The sequence below is a fragment of the Mixophyes fleayi genome, chromosome 3, assembly GCF_038048845.1.
Source record: "Mixophyes fleayi isolate aMixFle1 chromosome 3, aMixFle1.hap1, whole genome shotgun sequence".
Taxonomy (NCBI): Eukaryota; Metazoa; Chordata; class Amphibia; order Anura; family Limnodynastidae; genus Mixophyes; species Mixophyes fleayi.
Genome location: NC_134404.1, coordinates 98950956 through 98971723, shown reverse-complemented (window position 1 = coordinate 98971723; position 20768 = coordinate 98950956). Strand labels below are relative to the sequence as shown.

Below are 20768 nucleotides of genomic sequence, written 5' to 3'. Positions count from 1 at the left end.
TGCGCCCCCTCCTAGAAATTCTTGAACCCCCACGAGGAAATTGGACCTGTGAATCACCTGTACACCCCCTAAGTTCTAGGGAGACCCGACTTGGCTATGGAGAAATCCACCTGAGAGTCAACAAAAATAAAAACAGGAAAACCTACTGCTAAACTAAGTATAGGCAGGAGCCTATACAGAAGTGACCTTTCTCCAGAAGGCACTTACAACTGGAGTCAGCTACAGAGGAGGGGCATAGTGGGGGAGGAGTCAGGGAAACAAACAAGTTTATAAGTGCCTAACTCCAGTCCCACTTACTATACCCCAAGGTAACGCAGTGTCCCCCAGTGGTAGGATAGAGAAAGTAATTTTTTGGTTGCAGCTTAATTAACCAGACCCTAGTAACAACATACACGGTGCAATGCACAGAGCCATCTGAAGACAGTAGCAAAACCTCACATAGGCAAAGTTTCCCTCCTAATTCAAGCAAGCTAAAAACACTAAGGGGGAAAATTATCAAGGGTCGATTTTGCTCATAATTCATCAACCAAAATATCAAATTAAATCTATATTTTGAATTCAGGCAATTTTTATTCAATTGTATTCGAATTTAAAATGGTCACTGCATTTCAAGGAGTTCAGAAAGACCACTGAAATTAATAGAAAAAGGTCAGCCAAACAAAGTTTACATGCTGGACACTTTCGATTTTCCAGGGAGTTACAGATCTTTAGCTCCACTAACAACAATGGAGCTACCAGCAGACCAATTAAGTACTATTGTGGAACCAGTGTGTCCTTTTTGAGAGGTCATGCTGATATTTTTAGTTCCACTATATTATTTCATCTATGGAAAAACTCATCTCAGGCAATCTCGACTGTCTGAAATCAGCAAGATTTTGGGAGCTTTTGACGGCAATATTGCAAATCCCCATTAATTCCCACTTCTCTACACTTCACAATACAGAAAACTGATCAACATATGACTTTTTTGGGAGGGTTTGAAAAATATGCACATGGTAATTTGCCTTTAGTACATTAGATGAATTGCAAATTACCATGTAAAATCACAAAAAAAAAAAAAAAAGCAGACCACAAGAGCAGAAGCTGGTGTTAAGGAACAGGTTATGCAAGATGCAACAATGAAAATAAGCAACATAGCAGCTCCCATAGTCTACAGCACTGCAAAAGCAGCATGCAACAATGACATGGCCAATCACATCATAATGTATTAATTAATCCCCATAAAAGGAGTTGACCATTTTTGGACAACCACTCCCTAAAATAACCAGCATGGGAAACCCAGGATCTGATCGATTTTACAACACTGCAGGTCACACAAACTTATTACCAGTCCAGTGAAAATAGTACCAATTAAAGAAGACCAGTCAGATTGACCCGCAGCATGGCGGAGTTGTGGTTTCAGATTTCGGTGGAGAGGAGGACCACCCATTTACCATACAGTGGTGGAGGGAGGGGCAGGATATATTAGGGAGGGCCGTCTTAAAAATGGGACCTTCCCTTTAAAAGTATACATTTGAAACAAAACATAAATATCCTTAAGAGATCAGTACTTACTCGATAACAGCTTTTTTCTGCAGTTCTTCCCTCTCCCGTGAGGATAAATTAAGATCTCCACCTGGAATGAATACAATGGTTTGAAAAATAGGCTGCAATATTATTTTAGCCAGGGCTGATGGCAAAACATTTCTAGTTTAAACAAACATTGGTGGGATTAAAATTTTCTCCTTTATTAAAAATCTCTTAAAAAAGTGCCATGCAGTGTAAACATATGTATTCTTTCACAACTGTAACCAAATAGAAAATAAAGCCTACAAGAACTGAAGACTATAAAAGGAGAAACCGTGTGTGATTCCAGTTACTGAGCAACAGGAGAGTAGCAGAGAATGTGCCGCCAGTGGTGGACAAAGCTTGCTGGGGAGTAATATGTCACAGACAGCTGGAAACACACACTACTTCCTCACATCAGGCATGACCTTTACACAGAAAAGAAACACACACAATAATAGTTCAAATGCCTCTAGATGGTCTACTTTACATATAAAATAATGTATACTTACCTCTAAGGTGGTTCACAAAATACAGCATAACAACAGCGATAATAGCCACTGCAGAGATAAAACAAAAATATAAAATGCAAATGTTCCACATAGTTAGATTTGGAACTTTTTTGAGTGGGAAAATCATACTTATTACCAACTGAATCCAATACCTGGATGATCAAACCTCATAAAATCCTATTCACATACTGGTAGGGGAAAACATTCATAAGTGCAAGTCCTTAAGTAATCTAGATGCTGACACAAATATATGTAACCATTACAATGATATGCAATAAAAAAAAACCAAAACCTGCCACTTTCCCAGCATTGCTGTTCTTATCAACAAGCACAGCGGGCTTCTAGTTACAGCAGTCTCTGCTTTCAGGATGTAGATTGCAGAGAACTTTTATACAACACAAACAGACATTTATAACAACATATTTGATAACAGAAGGCTTACTGCAAATGCAAGCACTGAAGAAGACTTCTAGAAACAGATATCCTCGGGAATCCAGAATAACACCAGCGACAATGGCAATAATGGCAAGACCCAGGTTCTGTATGGACTGCATGCTGCAAGAAAGATCAAGAACAATACATCATACACATGAGCAAGCCTACGTAGCATAGGTTTAGATCACATGGTTTTATTATCATTTACTTTATGAAAGCACTTTAAAAAAAGGTGCATACTTCCGAATACCGGATCTGCCAACAAAAACTGCTGTCTACAAAGAGGACAAGTGAAAAGTGCACCGTAAGGACAGCCAATAGTTAGAGAACAAAATATTAGGTGAGAATTTCCACTTACAATCCATATGCCGTACCCAGCTGATGCTCGGGAACAACAAAAGCCACCATCGGCCACAAAGCACAAGCCAAAAGAGAGTAGGAGACACCCAGTAAACTCTGTAGAAAGAAAGAAATGTGACTATGAGACATATACACGGTTTGTAGCATACCTTGAGCCAAGTTATATTAACCATAGTTTAAAGAATATAAAGAAGTCCACAGGAAAGATACAGAGAGAACCGGGACACAAGGAGACAGAAAAACCTATAGGAGTTCTTTTTTTCTGGTTCCCCCTATATCTGTCATTTCCCGCACTGCACCAGGCCTCACTGTGGATGCAGCAAAAGGGACTGTGCAAGTGAGCTGCACTAAGATACACAAGTCCAATTCTCTGCCACTGCTGAGGCACAGCTGCTGTCACCACAGGATTGTGCATCATGTTCATGTATGAATAAAGGCCAATCAATTCTTAAAATAAGCATTTAATTCAACCTCAACAAAGGAACAAATGGCTCCTGCTCCAAACATAATTCCACAAGAATGTATTAGTTCAAAATTCCTGTAGAGGGAGCAGAAACCTCATGGAGAGTCCATGTCTCCAAATACTGGCGAAAAGCAATTAACTATAAGCAAAACAGTCTCAATTCAATTAGTCCTGACACCATCACTTTACGAATAGGATTTGAAAACACACTAGTAGGTAAATTGGCGGCGCGTCTGGCGCGTCTGTGTATTTAGACTGTAAGCTCCAATGGGGCAGGGACTGATGCGAGTAAGTTCTCTGTACAGCGCTGCGGAATTAGTAGCGCTATATAAATAAATAGCTGCTGATGAGGAGGACTTGTTCCCTAGAAAAAATACTTACCATAGCAATCCAGGGATTCCAGAAAGTAAACGCCAACATGAGGTGAGCAGCAAGAGTGGCCACAACCGCACACATCACCCAGATAACGTTCTTCCCCACCCGGTCAACCACAAAGCCAAATACCGGTGACAGCGGTGCCGAGATGATGTAAACAACGCTATACGTGGGAGAGAGCCAAGAACGTTATGAGTAGAGTATGTCTAATGTATAACATGTTTAGGATTATAAACATTATAACATAGTAAACACAGGACATAAGCTTCTTAATAAAGAACCCTTACGTATTTACAGTACATTAACATACCTGTTTATTGCTCCAGCTTGGAGGGGAGAAAACTGAAATTTCTCAATGAAGAAAACTCTAGGAATATGAATAAAAAAATTACAAGACAGTAGATATAGATATACACACATTTTTTTAACAATAGCCAAGTACTGCATGGTTTCAGCAAATACTTATTTACAAATCTGCAGGGCTGACAGAACCCTGTGTACGCTAATACTAGATCTCATCCTAATTTGCATTCAGTTGATCTCTTGGCTATATAGGAGTGCTAGGACCCTTCAGATTAGCATGAATTACGGAGATCCTAAACTATTATAATTGGAAAGGGAAAGGGGTTATGATTTCTTTGGAGAAGGTGGAAAACCCCGCTAAGCTGTTAGGAGTATATGGTACCAATGACAGCCATCTAATGCAAGCACATGCATTAATTGCAAGCCATGAATAACTTGAACGGATTATAAAAATATATTAATGATCAATCTGGAGTTGTGTTGACAAAATGCTAGCAGCCAGTAATTCCGGCTTGTGAAGATCAATAAAAATTTTTTTTATAATTTAAAGCACAATAAAATGTGCAGCAAGAATAGCACATGTGCTCATTATGCAAATGCAGTAACAGGCATCAGGCCCCGATTTTAATGCAAAGTTGCATCACAAAGAGCAGATCACAGTTGGGGAAAAAAAATTATACCAATTAAAATACCTAGTTTTATAAATCCAGGAGTTTAAACTCACGTGTATCTTTAACACAGGAATATAGACTGTTCTTTTCTTAGAAATATTTGCAAATATGTAGAAGTGTTTTGTTTTTTCTACCATTTAAGAAAAACATCTACTCAAAAAGGAGATATTAAATCGGATGTTTTACTTTAAAAGATTACTAGTTGGTGGAAATGATCTAAAAATTGTGCTGTAAAATGCATACACCAAAATATATATACCGTATTTATAAAAAATAAGAGAGTGTAAGCTCATCTGGACAGGACCATCTTACATGTTAATGTATGGTAACCATATGTATCATTAGCCCTCATTGAACAGTGCTACGTAATATGTTAGCACCTTATAAAGGGATAACAACAATTAATACACAAGTACTATATACTCACTTTCCAAGTCCAATGAAAGGAAATACAGCTACATAGTAAAAAACGCATACTAAAAATATCAGCCAGAGACTGAGAGAAAAGTCCTTGACGTCAGTAAGCTTAATGACTTCATCTAAAACACAAGCAGAAAAAGAAGTACTGCATGATTACCACAGAGATCATTCTAAGAGCAGCTGCAATAAGTACAATCCGAACAGTTCACATATAGCCAGCTCCCAAATGCTGCCAATATAAAGAAAGGTATAATATATATATATATATATATATACACATATACATATATACATATACACATATACATATACACATATACATACATACATATACATACATATATACATATACATATATATATGTGTTGCACCCAAATACAGCAATCATATCGCACATCTTTAATACAGAGGACGTTATTTCTTACCAGTTTTTCCTTGTTCTTTGTTCAGTATTTTTTCTGCTCGTCTGTCCAGATAGCCAAGTACAAGTGCACATATCAAGGAGAACAGGCATGTTATCGAACCTGCGAGAGAGGAAGTACAACAATCTGCAAGAGCTCTACAGTAATGGCAAAAGCAATAAGGAAGACTAGTTACACACCATTTGTGCTGCTTAGACACTAGGGGCCTGAGTCATTAAGGAAAGTAAAAAAAAAATAAAGAAAAAATAAATAAATAAAAAAGGAGTAACTTTACACCTGGGCAAAACCATGTTGCATTGGAGGGGGTACATTTATAATGTGGGACAGATTTATAGCAGAGGTAGGGCATGTCCTAGATCAACTTTAAATTTCAAGTATTTGTTTATTTTGCACATAAGGAAAATACTGTTTTTTTCATGTAGCACACAAACTTGCACCCCTTTGCATTGTAACATTGTTTGTCCCAGAGAACAGTTAGTCCTTTTTTTTGCCTTACCTTCCTTAATGACTCAGTCCCTAGAGCTCCACTCCTACAAATTAAATCCATTAACCATCTTGGGTTTTTTTCTGAATACATTTTATAGCAAAATCCAACAAACAACGCTTCTGCAGCTTACATATTTCACCCCCTAAATATCATTGTTCATTATTGAAACACTTACCTAGCTACATTAGATCATTAAATTATTCCCTGTAGGTGCGCATATGGCATTTCAGTAAAACTATTCTAGTGAAATGTGTGTTAGATAAAGTTTAAGGAGCTATACGCTGAATGATGTTGTGGTTGGGGCATATTTGCAATGTATATTTATTAACTTTAATTATCAGCACATATAACATTGTGAGGAAAGAAAGAAAGTTGAGGGACTACAAGATACATTCTGCTAGAACGTGAATCCCGCAATCTAAAGCAGCCAGGAAACTATAATCTTCTATTAACAGGCTAACAACCAAAATAAACTATTTCTATAGGGGAACACTCAAGGGCTGAAATGAGTAAAACATACATTTGATTGATATTGATATACATTTAATCTAGCCATCCTTAGTACGGTAAGGAAAATATTAAAAACAAGAATGTGATAAGTGGATATGTACATGAAGACACTGGGGAATATTTAAAAGGAGATTTTTACTCACCATAAAATCGATTTTTCTTACTCCATTGGGGGACACTGCGAGACATTGCGGTATAGTAGGTGGGACTAGGAGTTTTGGCACTTATTAACTTCTTTGTTCCCTACACTCCTCCCCTACTATGCCCCTCCTATCCCAGGAAAGAGAAAAGGGATATTTCTATCAAAGATGTGTTTATCATTAAGACAGGGCGGTGGTGTCTTAAGTCCTGTGTGTGTGTCACCCAGGATCAAACTCGATCCGCATGAGGCAAGACAAATAGTTGACGCAACGTGAGCATTGCACTACTTTTGAGGGGCAGTGCTGCCATCTGCGTTTTAAGTAACGCATCATTTCCTGCTCCTATGTATAATGTTATTGTTTCTGCCAGATGCTCAAACTCAAGCATAGGACAACACACAAGGGTGATCAGAGTTTTCTCAAGGTGCAATGGACAACTGTATATGCTTATATGTGTAATCTCTGGTCAAAAGATTCTCACCTCACAGGACATCACACACCATCATCTAATTTTAATTGTGAAGGCATACCATGTGACGTTGGTCTCTCTAGCAATGGGATGGGGGTGTGGCTAGACAACCAGGGGCGTGCCTAGTGCTTTGGATGCGATAGGCTGCCCTGTTCTCTCCTTTCCTCCCTTCTAAACCCCATCACAGCCGTGCACACAGCATTTGTTCACCTATGCTCTCCCCCAACTTTCCCAACGATCGGGACGGCGGGACACAGCCTTCAGATCCGGACTGTCCTGCCTAATTCCAGATGGTTGGGAGGCATGCTAAGGCATTATAGTAGGAGGTAGAAGTCAGAGTGGGAGGGCGACTGTTTCATAACATTTTTTCTCAAGCATATTATGATAAATGTACATTGCAAATATGCTCTTAATTGGTACTGCTAGAATGTTCACACTTTATAGGAGGTGCTGCTCATATCAACAGGCCACTGTATGTATGTGTGTACCCAAGGAAAATCCTAAACAAAAATTCCCCTTACACACAATATATTATTTGATTATAGACCAAACCTCTTAATGAACACCAGGCTGAAGTACAAAGTAGAACAATGAAAAGAGTGGAGCATTAAGACACAACCTTAGACATAACCAAAGGTTTGCATTTTCTTCTAGTTCGTTATTACCATATGAAAACAAAACAATGGATTCTCGATAAGTTATAGTTACCAATCATGAGTGTTACACCGAGTGTAGTGTAGCCTGCAGCCCCCATAGCATCCTTTATCCGCGAGTACACAAGTCCCATGACATTCATATTCACTGTACTGCCCTGAAATTAGACACACCATTCAATCTGCTTCTGATAAGTCCAACATTCAAATGGCAGTAAGACAGACATATAATATACATGGTTTAATCTAAAAAGTATTCACATATAAATACACATAAAAGTTCCACAATTTCAAGAAATATGATATATTTGATATACAATCTACAACCATTTACACATGACAATATTTTTAAAATACAATCAGATTTACCCAATGAGTTCTATGACACTAAATTAGCTATACATGTACTCTGTATGATAGGTTTGTAAAATCTCATTCGGCATAAACCCCTTTCATTGGAACTCACCACTCTAGCCATACTGAGTTGCAAACCAAACACCAAGTTCAGTTCCTTTCCTTTGAACCAACTGACCGCATACGTATTCTGAGCAACAGCGAGGGATTCCCCACCAATCCTGCAAAAGAACACACGTAACTAACATAGGCAACAGTCTGGTGTCAGTGTTCTTGCTAAGGGAGAAAACTATGCTTGTACCTTTCTCATCGTGTTTAATGTATCCCCAAAGCATGTAAACCGGCGGTTCCCAAAGAGTGCCGCGGGCCAGCCATAAAAAAAAAAAAAAGAGAACACAGAAACTTACCAATCCGCGCGTGACGGGACCCAGCAGCCTCCTCTTTCCCGCAGCAGCTTGTCACTGACGTCGATATTCAGTGACAGCTGCGGGAGAGAGGAGGATGCTGGGTCCCGGCACACGCGGATTGGTAAGCTTCTGTGTTCTCTTGTTTGTTTGTTTTTTATGGCTGGCGCGGGGCAGCGCGAAAAGGATTGCGGCAGAGGAAGGGGGCAGCGCGAAAAGGATTGCGGCAGAGGAGGGGGGCAGCGCGAAAAGGATTGCGGCAGAGGAGGGGGGCAGCGCGAAAAGGATTGCGGCAAAGGAGGGGGGCAGCGCGAAAAGGATTGCGGCAAAGGAGGGGGGCAGCGCGAAAAGGATTGCGGCAAAGGAGGGGGGCAGCGCGAAAAGGATTGCGGCAAAGGAGGGGGGCAGCGCGAAAAGGATTGCGGCAGAGGAGGGGGGCAGAGGAGGGGGACAGCGCGACAGAGGGCAGAGGAGGGGGACAGCGCGACAGAGGGCAGAGGAGGGGACCTAAATACTTATTACAATTTTTTGACCCAACTACTTCTAAAACAGGACTGCTCAGTAATTATTTTGGAGGGGTGCCTTGAAAAAATTTGGAGCCTCTAAGGGTGCCGCGAACTGCAAAAGTTTGGGAACCACTGATGTAAACTAAGGCAAAGTGGAAATCATTTAACTATACTCATTTATTTTTAAAGTCTGCTAAGGTATGCAATATAAACGTTATTTCATCTTCTGACATTACTGTTCATTGATTTTTCACCTTCACCCCAATTTAACCTCCTCACATACACACCTTTGTAAATGCTACAAACCTTCTCACTTTCGTCTTCTGCTCTATTAGTATAGGACAGTGGTTACATTACAGAGCTGGGTGATATTGTTAACCCACAGGATGCTAATATCAGTGGGTATCAGCCATTTCCTTTTCAGAGGCTTTGGTTTTCATAACTGCCTATTAGATATAAGAAATACTATCTGCAGCAAATCCTATTCAGCATACATATCTACTTTTGAGTTGCAAAGGTACAAAGGTTTCAGCATGCTTGATTGACTTATTAAGAAAACTGTGGTATTATCCTCCACTCACCCAAATACCAGTCGACCAATTTCCATTAGCCAGAAAGCATTAAATAAAGCTCCTGCGGCAAATATAACCTGAAAAGTACAACTCAAGTAAGTAACAAAATAGGAGTTATAAATTAATGCAGTTCTGGATGGAGAGAGACAATGATCCCTCATTATTAACATAAGAATCATAAATAGAATTGAAAAAACATTTTCTGTTTATGAACATGGAACAATAACTTTATTAGATCTCATTACTCTGCAATACACGCAGCCTTCATTCACACGTAAAGGACATATAAATGACTAGCTCTACACCACCACCGCTTTTAAAATGGGGCTCTGCCCAGCTGATGTTTCCTCCTTTACAGATCTCTCTCAGGCCCTGGCTTCCAGGTCCTTATTAAGCTGCCTGATCCCGGCAGCTGTTCCAGTACCAATATCTTCTACTGTAACTTTCACACCAACAAGGACCTATTTTCCATTATATGGCAGAGCAAATCTTAAAGATTCATAAAAAGATAATGGAAGCTGAAGACCCTGATGACCCCTGGCCATCATATAAGAAAGGGCCCTCTTATCCAACCTTCAGAAATCTGATTTACGCTGAGAGCAAGTCACTGTGCTAATTATTATTACTCGGATATACTTTGCGGCACGATTTGACTGAAATAAATAGTCTTTTTGTTCACACAATATGATCACAGTTCTCTTGCTCCCCAGTTTTCATTTAATTTCTTATCACTCATTAAATGCATGCAATAGAGCAAATTACTTTCTAAGTGTGTGTGTGTGTGTGTTACAAATGGGTTTTGTGACCAAATACTTATTGTAGCTCCCCTCCCTATCCAACGTGTATCAGGTAATTCCCCACGTGTCGAGCAGCTGCTATTGCTTGGGGAGTGTGTCCCAGCCAACAGGCATAGCGATGACCATGATAAAATCAGATTGAATTCATATTTTTATTTAGCATAGGAGTGGCTAGAGGGGAAGACTTTCACATGAGTTGTTCAGCTTGGTTGCAATATGTTCCCTGTTTTTAATACAGAGTACAACTATAATAGCATTAATAATATCTTTGGCGAGTGCGGAGGATCAATGTCTTCTTGTTTGCACAATGTGAACACTCCCCCCTTGAAACCCATTTTAAATTTAACTTCTTTACATTTACTAAACACTTCTTGTAGAGCACAATCATTTCAAGTCTCTTTTGGAAAGATATAAGTGTTTGGCTCACAAACAGTAGGGAAGATTCCTCCACAAGAACTGCATGATTTATGTCATATGTCAACAATTATTTCTATTACTACTGAATACTTTAATGTGGATTATTACAGCTTTATTATATCCAATCTAATAGGCAATAAAAAAAAAAAAAAAAAAAAAAAAGTGTTTTTATTTTTTGTAAAGTTACATTTAAAAAAAAAAAAAAAAAAAAAAAAAAAAGTAGTTAGTCTGACATGGTGCCTACCTGACCAGCGCAGACAAACAGGCTAAAAATGATAGTTCCCAATCTGTGGAGAGAAAAGCAAAACCTAATTCATTTCATGTAAAAGGTCTGTTTCTATTCTGTAAGACACTTAAAGGGAATTAATAATCCATAAAGTCCACAAAAAAAACCAAAACACATCTAAATTAAGTTATCATGTAATGTGTCAAACCAAACCAATCTACTCACTACCACTAATCAGACACATTAGTTTTATTTATATTTAAATGTCAGCTAAACTTAAATACATAGAATGAGTCAATATGACAATTGCTTATAAAGACAAAGTTAAACTTCCCTGACATTACAAGCTATTGCTCTTTGGTATCCGCCTCAGAGAGGTTACCTGTAAAATCGGTCAATAATTTTACCAGTTGGATATGTAGTGTAGAAAAAAAACAAACAAACCCCACACTATCTTTTCCCATCATCCTATCTTTTCTTTTACTCCAGTTTGGTGAAGATACAGAAATGAGCTCTGAAATACAGTCCAATGTGTATTTTGGGGCCCTTTAGAGGAACATTAACAGCAATTAATAGTCATCTGCATTTAAACATGATTCTTCACAATCAGTGAAAAGGTCTACGGGAAGGCAGGGACTGTATCAAACCCCAAATTCACTTTAAGTGGAAAATTCATGATAATACACAGTATGAGTGAGCGGTACAGTCACATTCATTCTAAACCAGCTCCTTAAAATGGCATGTGTACTGGTCAATGTAGTACAGATGTTCCTGAACCTCACAAACTACTATAGCAAGAACGAAACAAAAAAAATTGAGCTCATTGTTTCTACCGAGACAATTTTTGATTTGACAAAACCTACCGTATTCCAAAAACCCGGTCAATGAGAAATCCTCCAAAGAAGCATAGGACTACATTGGGCCAGGAATAAAACGCATACAGCTGCATGAAATTTGCTGTATTCACCTTCATGTCCTGTAGAGAACACATTCATTAAACTAACAAACCACAGACATGGCTGACTAATATTACGTAAACCAGATGTGAAGTGATCAATTCCTGCTATACATTTCACTTCCTAATTTGATGGTGGTAAACTTTTTAAGGTCCGTTAAATTTGATCATTTAAACAATCCATGCTTCTGATCTGAGATTGGTAGCCTTAAATAGGAAAGATACACAAAAATGACAACCATATGTTAAAGATAGGTAGAGACGGGCATTATTTTACAGACATATATTCTACTTTATGAGGCATATTCAATTGTTGGCGTTATAGCCAAAAATCTCACGGTGTGCGCATTATTACCGCTATTACGGTAATAGTGCGTGTAAATACCGGTATTACAGTACTTTTCTCGCTGGATTTCAGCTCGCGGCTCAGGGATATTCAAACAATTGAATATGCCCCTACAAGTCAAGACTAAAGAAAAGCCCATCATACAGGAAATGTTTTGGCCTTGTGTATTTTCTAATTATAGTTATAGAGTGAGTGAAGCCCTATTAGGCAATAATACATATAAATGGCTTGTATTACCAATATACCTTAATTCACCAAAGTGTTTCTGCTTAAATATGTCTTCAATTCACCTCTCATTACCTCCTCCTATGCTCACCTCCAAAACTTCTGCCGTGCTGCCCCTAAACTTCGGAACTCTCTATCCTGCCTCACTTGATTCTCCCCCAACCATCAGTCCTTCAAACACTCACTCAAAACTCACCTATCCTACCACCTCCTCCTAACCATTCTATCCATCACATCCTCTTTCTTTGTCTGTCATCTCCATTTTCTCCCAGTTGGTCCTACCATCTCTCACCACCCCTCTCTCTAGAATGTAAGCTCTCACGGGCAGGGTCCTCTCTACCTATTATCCCACATCTGTCTACTGTCTGACTCCATTGTACGTCCTTGTCATATCTTTTGCTGCACTCTGTGAGAGCCCCCATAGCATTACTCATACTCATCTGTGCTATTGACATGTATTACCTCATCTATTTGTTACTTGCTTCAGTATTCGGTGCTACGGAATCTGGAGCGCCTTAGAAATAATAATAATAAATGTCCCCCGTGCTCTATTGCCCTCTGCAGTAGGTTGTCATGTTAGAGGAAAGAAGCAAATCTAACTAAGGCGGACAGTTCCTCAAAGGCCTGCTCTGCATACATCAGTGTGGTTTGGTGGATTCATACAAGGACATCACAGCACCTCACAAGACTGTAGTTACAGCTTGTGGCCTTGAATCAGATCCAATTCGGACATGGTTCTAAATATGAAGGGGAAGGATGAGGGGTGATTCAGCGGTTTGTAATGTACTATGGAGGCAATACATTACTTTTTAACAGGGCTGCAGTAAAGTATTAGGTTAACACTCAACAGCGTACTTTACCTTCTTGCCTCACATCTGAAAAATCAAATTTAAGGTTTAATGATTCTTTAAAGAGCTTAAGGAGAGGAGTAGCTAAAGGAAAAAACGTCTGCTGGAAGTTTATTTATTGACCCAAGTCACTAGGCAACATGTGACTTCTAAAGAGTATTCTGGGTACAAAGAACTGGGCCAATCTTGATCTTAACAAAAAAAGTGACTTTTACAATTCAACCTCTTGTATAACATTTTAATAATTTTTATAAGCCTAGTTCATACTTTAAAGTTAAGAATTTTGACTCCCATTAGGATGTGCGTGCCCTACTGCAGTGTATTTAATAACCAGGACCAAGAAGAGTACACAGTCATACTTCCAATAGAGTATAGCAATAATTAATGTAATTTAAAAGGCATAAACACTTACCAGTTGAACCTGTGTTTGCAATGCTGCTGGGTTGTCATAGCAAAAGTAGCTACCTGCAGGAAAATGTACATTTATTAGTAAACTCACCTAACCATCATGAATTAAAAAGATAAAGCAAACATTAAAATAATTTTTGTTAAAGGGCAACTATCAACTCCACACAATGGAAGCAGCCTGAATCAGTATCATGAGGAGTGATGATGTCACTAGTTCCTAATGAATTGATAGGCTGAGTTATAAAATATTGTTTCAGCCCACAAAAAGCTGGTCTCCACAGCATTTACATAATGGTTACAGTTTAAGAGAGTGAGGGGCAACCTGGTACACTTCAGGGACCACTTGGTGCTGCCCTCTAACCTTCAAGAAGGGCCACACATTACACCTAATCTCAGTTAAAACAATATATTTAAGCAAAGAAAGTCTGCAAAAACATAGCAGGCTTTTTAAACAAGCGTTACCAGCTATAACAAACAAATCTGACAATAAAGGAGGAAGGAGCTGGGGGCTGCCGCCCGTTATCCGTCACTGGTTAAGTACAGAAGATGCGTCATGCGTGAATTTGTATAAAATGCACTTTCAAAAAAAACAAAATAGGTCACCACTTTAAAAATGTCAACAAAGCATAAAAGGAAAGGTCAACATGTTCATCTAATGTTTGTCTACAACTACAAAATAAGTGCTAAGCTGGATTCACATTTAAGTACAAGAAAACAAAAAAACATAAAATACCTTGAACACTAATCTCTTGTGTAGTGGGTGTAAGAATTTGCACATTTATTTTAGGATTTATATTTTTATCTTAGAATGCTTTAGTTTATTTGTGGTGGAAAGCCAGGAACTGTATCAAAATAATGTGGTATTCAAGGACATATAACTAATTAGGCCATTATTTACTGGTTAAGTATGCAACATTACGTTACACATTAACATTGGTGTTTATAAAAGTACCCACTGCATACTACTTTACAAACTTTGCCTATATACTAACAGTGTTTGGCAGTTTTATTGTATGTATAAATGCATTGTTTAGGTGTATTTAATTAATAGAAATACAGTGCCCACTTGTAAACATGCCACAGTCCAGAGGAGGCTTCATGTCAGTGCAAAATGTGCGGATGCAGACTGCCCTTACATAGCCAGAAGTCAATATTAATGAAAAGCATTAAGGGTCCAAAACTGTCTTTACACACTAAGGGCCCGTACAGATGGCCGGGGAAAAAATAAATAAGAAAATTACAAGGGTTTGCACACATTTTTCTCACAAAGCAAAGGAAGCATGTTATCAAAGCTTCCACGCAGCATATTGTACTATATAGTTGGAGAGCTCCCGTAGAATACCATTGTATATTAGCCTTTCTAATGCAGTGTCTAAACAGAGGAGAAGCGAACAATTAATATGAAGTGTATATAAGTTCACTTCCCTTCTTTTTGTACTACCAGCATCAAAACACATTTAATAAGCTTAAAGTTTGCACATTGAATACTTAAAATTAACACCTGTGTATATGAGGCCTCAAGTTAGGAGACAAAAAATAAATATAATCCCAACAAATAAAAAAAAAATATGCAATTGCAACTTCTGCTTTAAAAACAAAACTTCAAACATAGTTGTTTGTGTGAATCCATTTAATAAAATGTAATTTACAAGTAAAAGAAATACACATGTATATTCTTTCTTCCATTATTTAGAAAAAGAGGTCAGTCTGCCAAATAGTTTATCTGAACGCTCTTTAGTTAGAAATTAACAGGGCAGGAACCAACACTGGCCTTTGCAAACGTCAACAAAACATCACATGAACAGGAGTAGTTTCAGGAAGATAAACTCCCAAGTCTCTGCCAACTTGCCTGATAATCAGCATGCAGAGGCTTTTTTAATACTGGATTGAATGGAAGACAAAGAAACTACAATCTGGTGTTTTGGAGAGCAGAGGTGGAGGCATCAGATTGCATGGGCTCCATGGCGGTAGCACCACCGGAAGTTCCACCACTGAGCACAGCTTATCATTGTACCTATGGTCCTTAGGATTAGGGCACAGCATGAGCCCTTACAATAGAACAGATGATGCAGACAGATTCTGTTATTCTGTCAGCAGACGCACAAATGCTGCAATTTCCTGTGCCTGCTTCACATTAATCAAGAGGTACTGAATGTAAACCATTCACACTATACCCATTCAGATAGGCATGTGGAAGACAAGGAGGTTGTGTAGCATCAGCTACCACCAGTCTAAAGCTCGGCACACACTATTGCATCTCACTTCAGGTGCAATTTCTGCAACAATTTTTCCAACAAGTGAAAGTCCCGATAATCATGCAGATCCATACGTACACATCGTGACTCTATAATCTGCCTACACTGCTGGTAATGAGTGCAAACACACTGCCACATATGCCCAACTTCGTTCCACCGTTGATTGTGATTTTTAGAAAGCTTATGAAACCACATCAAAAGATGCGATGTGTTTTGGTACAATAAACTATGATCATGGGAGCGTATACACGTGCAATATCTGACCAAACAGCCCATCGTGTGATCTGCAGAAAAAAATCCCAATATATTCCTACACAGTCCTATAAACAGGGCACACATTTGATTCACTGCATTTTTCTTTATCAACTTAATTTTAGGATGATCTGTGTGCATCCACATGTTAAAGTATCACTAACAGACAGAATGCAGCTCAAATGAAAAAGAACAGGTGCAGAGTGATGAGCAGTAATTCCCAGCGTGTCCCAAAAGCAGGCTGGTTGTTTCACAAGATTTTTTGAGCAAGAGGTTTAAACAGACATGTTGCTTAGCAGATTATGTACGATCTCTATTTTAACTATAAATTAGCTGCAACTCACATTGCTTTTCAATCATACTCAAAATTATAAACCTGGTGCATTGGTGTGTCATGAATAAAGTAATTGCCAAACTACCATAAAGGTTAGGGGCAAGTGCAATAGTAAATCTGTGAAATTTGCATCTTTACAGTTTGCACTGGCAGACAGTAGAGCTGTAGAGTGATATATTAATGGAGAACGCCGTGGTATGGCCAGGCCCCCTTACCTCCGACACTGACAAAATGGCTGCTGAAGCATAGATACCCAATTATGCTATGCTGAATGGGTTAAACCTCATTGCTAGGGGATGTAACACTGTATTAAGGGAAAAGTTCATTAATTTACATGAATATATTTAATATATGGGCATTGTGGCACTAGTTAGTAACCAGCGCACAGTGCCAAAAGGGTTAAGTCTCAGTGCAAGAGGAAGTAAAACTGTATTAAACTGTATTAACTGTAATAAAGGAAATGATTACCAATTTAAGTGTATATATTTAATGTATGAGCACTGTGGCGCTGGGAGTGTAAATGTATTTATTTTCATATTGCTTATCTATATATTTATGAGCTAGTATACCATTTGAGAAAACTTTTTGTAACTTTGCTGGAGAAAGAAGATCCCATGCTAATTAATAATTTTCATCTGAGAGCGACCAACACATCTTTTTAGCCTGAACGCAAAATAAGGAGTCGTTATTCTTTTATCCTGAGTGTCCTGTTAGGGAAACTATCCGAATAGAGAAACAAGTAATATGGAAAATCACAGTTTGATGTAAAAAAAATTTTAAGATTAAATTGTGTTAAATCCAAGTTTAGAGACTATATTGCATAAGATACCTATGCTAAACATTGAATGCAATATCTCAGACTTTGTGGTGCCAGGTACAGGCAGGGAGCTGGTTTTCCCCCTGCCAACGTGTGCCAGAAACGATATAAAGAGCTGTATTTTGTATTTCAACTGACATATACCATCTGTACTTCTAGATGATCACTAGTACCTTTAACTAGTAACAGTCCTTATAAAGACCCTTTGAGCTATAAACATCAGTGCTTGAAGATCCTGCTTTGACGTCTACTTACCTGCTGTACTTCCTACAGATTAGACCACTCTAATCCGTAATCCAGCTGTTTTGAAGTTTGGTACCCAGCTTCTAGTATCGTCACTCTGCCAACTACCTGCAGTTCTAGTCATTGTGAAAGGCCAGGGGAACCATCCACAGCAACCCTGATCTGAAGCAAGAGGTCAGGTGTACCAGTCCAAGGGCGCAGCAACGGGGTGCTCTAGCAGCAAGTGTGTACCCAGAAGGAAGTGATTCCAGGTGCCGTTGAAGGAGGCTAGTGGCGGCAGTAGAGCACCCCCTATAGCGTTTAGAGGGGGGGGGGAGTATGGGATAAAAACCGGGGACAGTGGCAAGGCAGGCCTAGCTAGTCCCCAGCAAAAGGACAGGTTGGCATATGAGATCCATCCTGTCACATATGGTACCCCCTATTAAAAACTAAGATACAATTCTAATAATTTTATAAATAATTGTTTATGCTATTTACTCTCCTCCACCTCCTTTACTAGTGTAGTGGCATTACTAATGGAAAAGGAGACGGACTGAACAAGCATTTAAGTAATTTAGAGAACCATTAAACCCCAATATAGAAGCTTTCAGATATAAGCCATGCATTTAAAATGCACTGTTCAGTGTTAACCCAACAGTTCATTGTAGCCCTGTAAAAAAGTTAAGTGTTCTTCCTACTCCATTAGAGGCAGCCTCAACTCCTCCAACATACTTGGGACAGTGCCTTGATAGGATGGTTTCAAGTATGAATCACTGTATACCTGCTCTGTTAGAAAAGCATTTACCACTAAACATGGCAACCTGCTATAGTTGATTAAATGGCAGCATGGTTAAGCTTTGGAGAGGGGGATGAGAGGAAGATTATAAACAGACAAATCGTTGTCGACAAATGTGTTGTACCATGTGGTTTTATGCAATGATGAAAACTAAAAAACACTATCATCATCAGCAGCTATTTATATAGCGCCATCAATTCCGCAGCGCTGTATAGAGAACTCAATCACATCAGTCCCTGCCCCCATTGGAGCTTACAGTCTAAATTCCCTAACACACACACACACACACACTATGCCCAATAATAATCCAATAAGTATCAGTCATATTACCTTGGGCATGAGGCAATATGTATTAGAAAGTTGACCCTGATCAATCTCTGTGTATACGCAGTTTGCAACCACACAAACAGGTCTCAGCAAAGCCAGAGGAGAGCCAAATCACATCCATTTATTTTTTTCAAACAAGCACAAAGATCGACAGTGATTCAGCTTGCCACTCTGGCTAAATGCATAGTCAGAATCATTTATACATGCAAAATGCTCATTCCCTAGTAATCCAGCATTTACGACAGGGACTGATGTGAGCAAGTTCTCCGTACAACACTGCGAAATTAGTGGTGCTATATAAATAGCTGATGATAACAATTAACCTACATCTGTCTAGTGATATCCCTGAGAGCACTTCCTGACACTGGGGTTGTTTACAATTGATAAAAAAAGTGAGCAGTAGAAGTTATTTTTCTGCTAGTACACACTCCTAAACGGCTGTATGTAGTGACGGTTTGTGGAACATTTGGTCTGAAATTTTGCATGTGTGCAAACCCCCCCCCCCATAATCTCAGTGTTATGTCTGCAATTACAATTCACCACTTTCTTAATTACAAGAATTCCTTTTTTCTTAAAAATTACTTTTCATATACCATTGGTGCCATCTTTATTTCACATGTCCCAATGTTAAATTTGATTTACCTGTGCATATTAATATGCTTCCTCTATCAAGTAAACAAAGACTGAGAAAAAAGTGTCATTTATAAACTTACCACCTAGAGAGGGACCAGAGCATTATATCTCCATAGAAAACAGAAAAAAAATTATACAACTTTTGGTCACATCATATACAATAGACCCAAAGATATGTATACACAGGATTAAATGTGCATCTAAACCAAGCACATTTGAACACATGTACCAAGACATTTAATTTTAGGTCACACGGTTTCATGCTTTTATAGAATGACTGCAATATGCTTAGTCGGCATTTCTATGTATGGATTTTAATGTGAACCTAGCATCTGGGATGCATTTCATTGTTTGCTCACACTGTAAACATGTTAAACATATTACTTAGGTAGAGTGTTGACCTGTATTTGAAAGTTGTTTTCTTTGCTACCATTAGAAAGATAAATGTGAATTTCAGTCAATAGGACATGATCCACTCCAAATTAACACAAGGCATTGAAAAGCATTTTAAAACACTGGTGTTTACTATACAAAACATCACTATATATTTTTCAGTCAAAAAGAACCATTAATAAACACACCAAAAAAACAACAACTACGTATATGAACCCTACAGGGGCTAAGAAAGTAAGGAAACGATAACTCTACGTAGGTATGAGGTGTCTAATGGGATAGATCTCCAGTGTGGTAGTAACAGTTTATGCCACTTGTGGAGCGCCAGCTGCTGTAGGAGCACAAGTCCCAGCATACCCTGCCGGCCTCCATGCTGTAACCTGTAGTCCCCACAGCAGCTGCAGGGCCAGGCTGACCACGACTGAGCCTTACTGAGGGGACTTTAATCAACGTGCCCATATGTAGGGGGAGGGGGTGAGCGGTATACACTGCTATACTCACCGAAGCCCAGGAAGCACATAAGGATCAGCACCACGATCCGATGGGCGAACCTGTTGGGGTCACAGATCGCCGCCATCTGCTTCCCATGCGTCCTGCCGGGGCTGGCATCACTCTCCCCTGGTAGCAGCGCTTCCTGCTCCTCTTCCACCGCCATGTTCGCTGAACTCTAGTCAGGTGATAACACCGAGTGATCACGTGATGCGTGCTCATGTGACCAGGGCGTGACGAGGCTTTGGTGGTGCGATGCTGGTGTCCCTGCTGGAGAGCCCTGGTATGTGCAGGAGCACTGTAGTGCTGTGCATCAGCTCTGGAGACCCTGTGGGGAGAATTCAATTGCTTGCGAGATATTAACACAGCATTAATTTATTTTAATGCTGGGTTTTTTTTTCATTCTCGAGCGGGTTAACTTTACCCG

The 20768-nt window shown here is 39.1% G+C and overlaps 1 protein-coding gene across 2 annotated transcripts in view; it reads right to left on the bottom strand.

Annotated features, from left to right (window-relative positions):
* MFSD1 (major facilitator superfamily domain containing 1) overlaps positions 1-20533 on the bottom strand; it is a 33073-nt gene extending 12540 nt beyond the window's left edge. For both annotated transcript variants that reach the window (XR_012689583.1, XM_075202058.1), the window contains exons 1-15: positions 20354-20533; positions 13828-13880; positions 11905-12017; positions 11060-11102; positions 9611-9678; positions 8232-8340; positions 7821-7923; positions 5510-5608; positions 5092-5203; positions 4001-4057; positions 3697-3853; positions 2851-2948; positions 2500-2612; positions 2058-2105; positions 1555-1615 (exon numbers count right to left, since the gene is read on the bottom strand). Coding sequence is in view for 1 of the 2 variants with exons in the window: in XM_075202058.1 (XP_075058159.1) it covers positions 1555-1615; positions 2058-2105; positions 2500-2612; positions 2851-2948; positions 3697-3853; positions 4001-4057; positions 5092-5203; positions 5510-5608; positions 7821-7923; positions 8232-8340; positions 9611-9678; positions 11060-11102; positions 11905-12017; positions 13828-13880; positions 20354-20507 (1388 nt within the window). In the remaining variant the exon portion in view is untranslated. The remainder of the gene's footprint in view (positions 1-1554; positions 1616-2057; positions 2106-2499; positions 2613-2850; positions 2949-3696; positions 3854-4000; positions 4058-5091; positions 5204-5509; positions 5609-7820; positions 7924-8231; positions 8341-9610; positions 9679-11059; positions 11103-11904; positions 12018-13827; positions 13881-20353) is intronic.
* Positions 20534-20768: the final 235 nt, after the last annotated feature.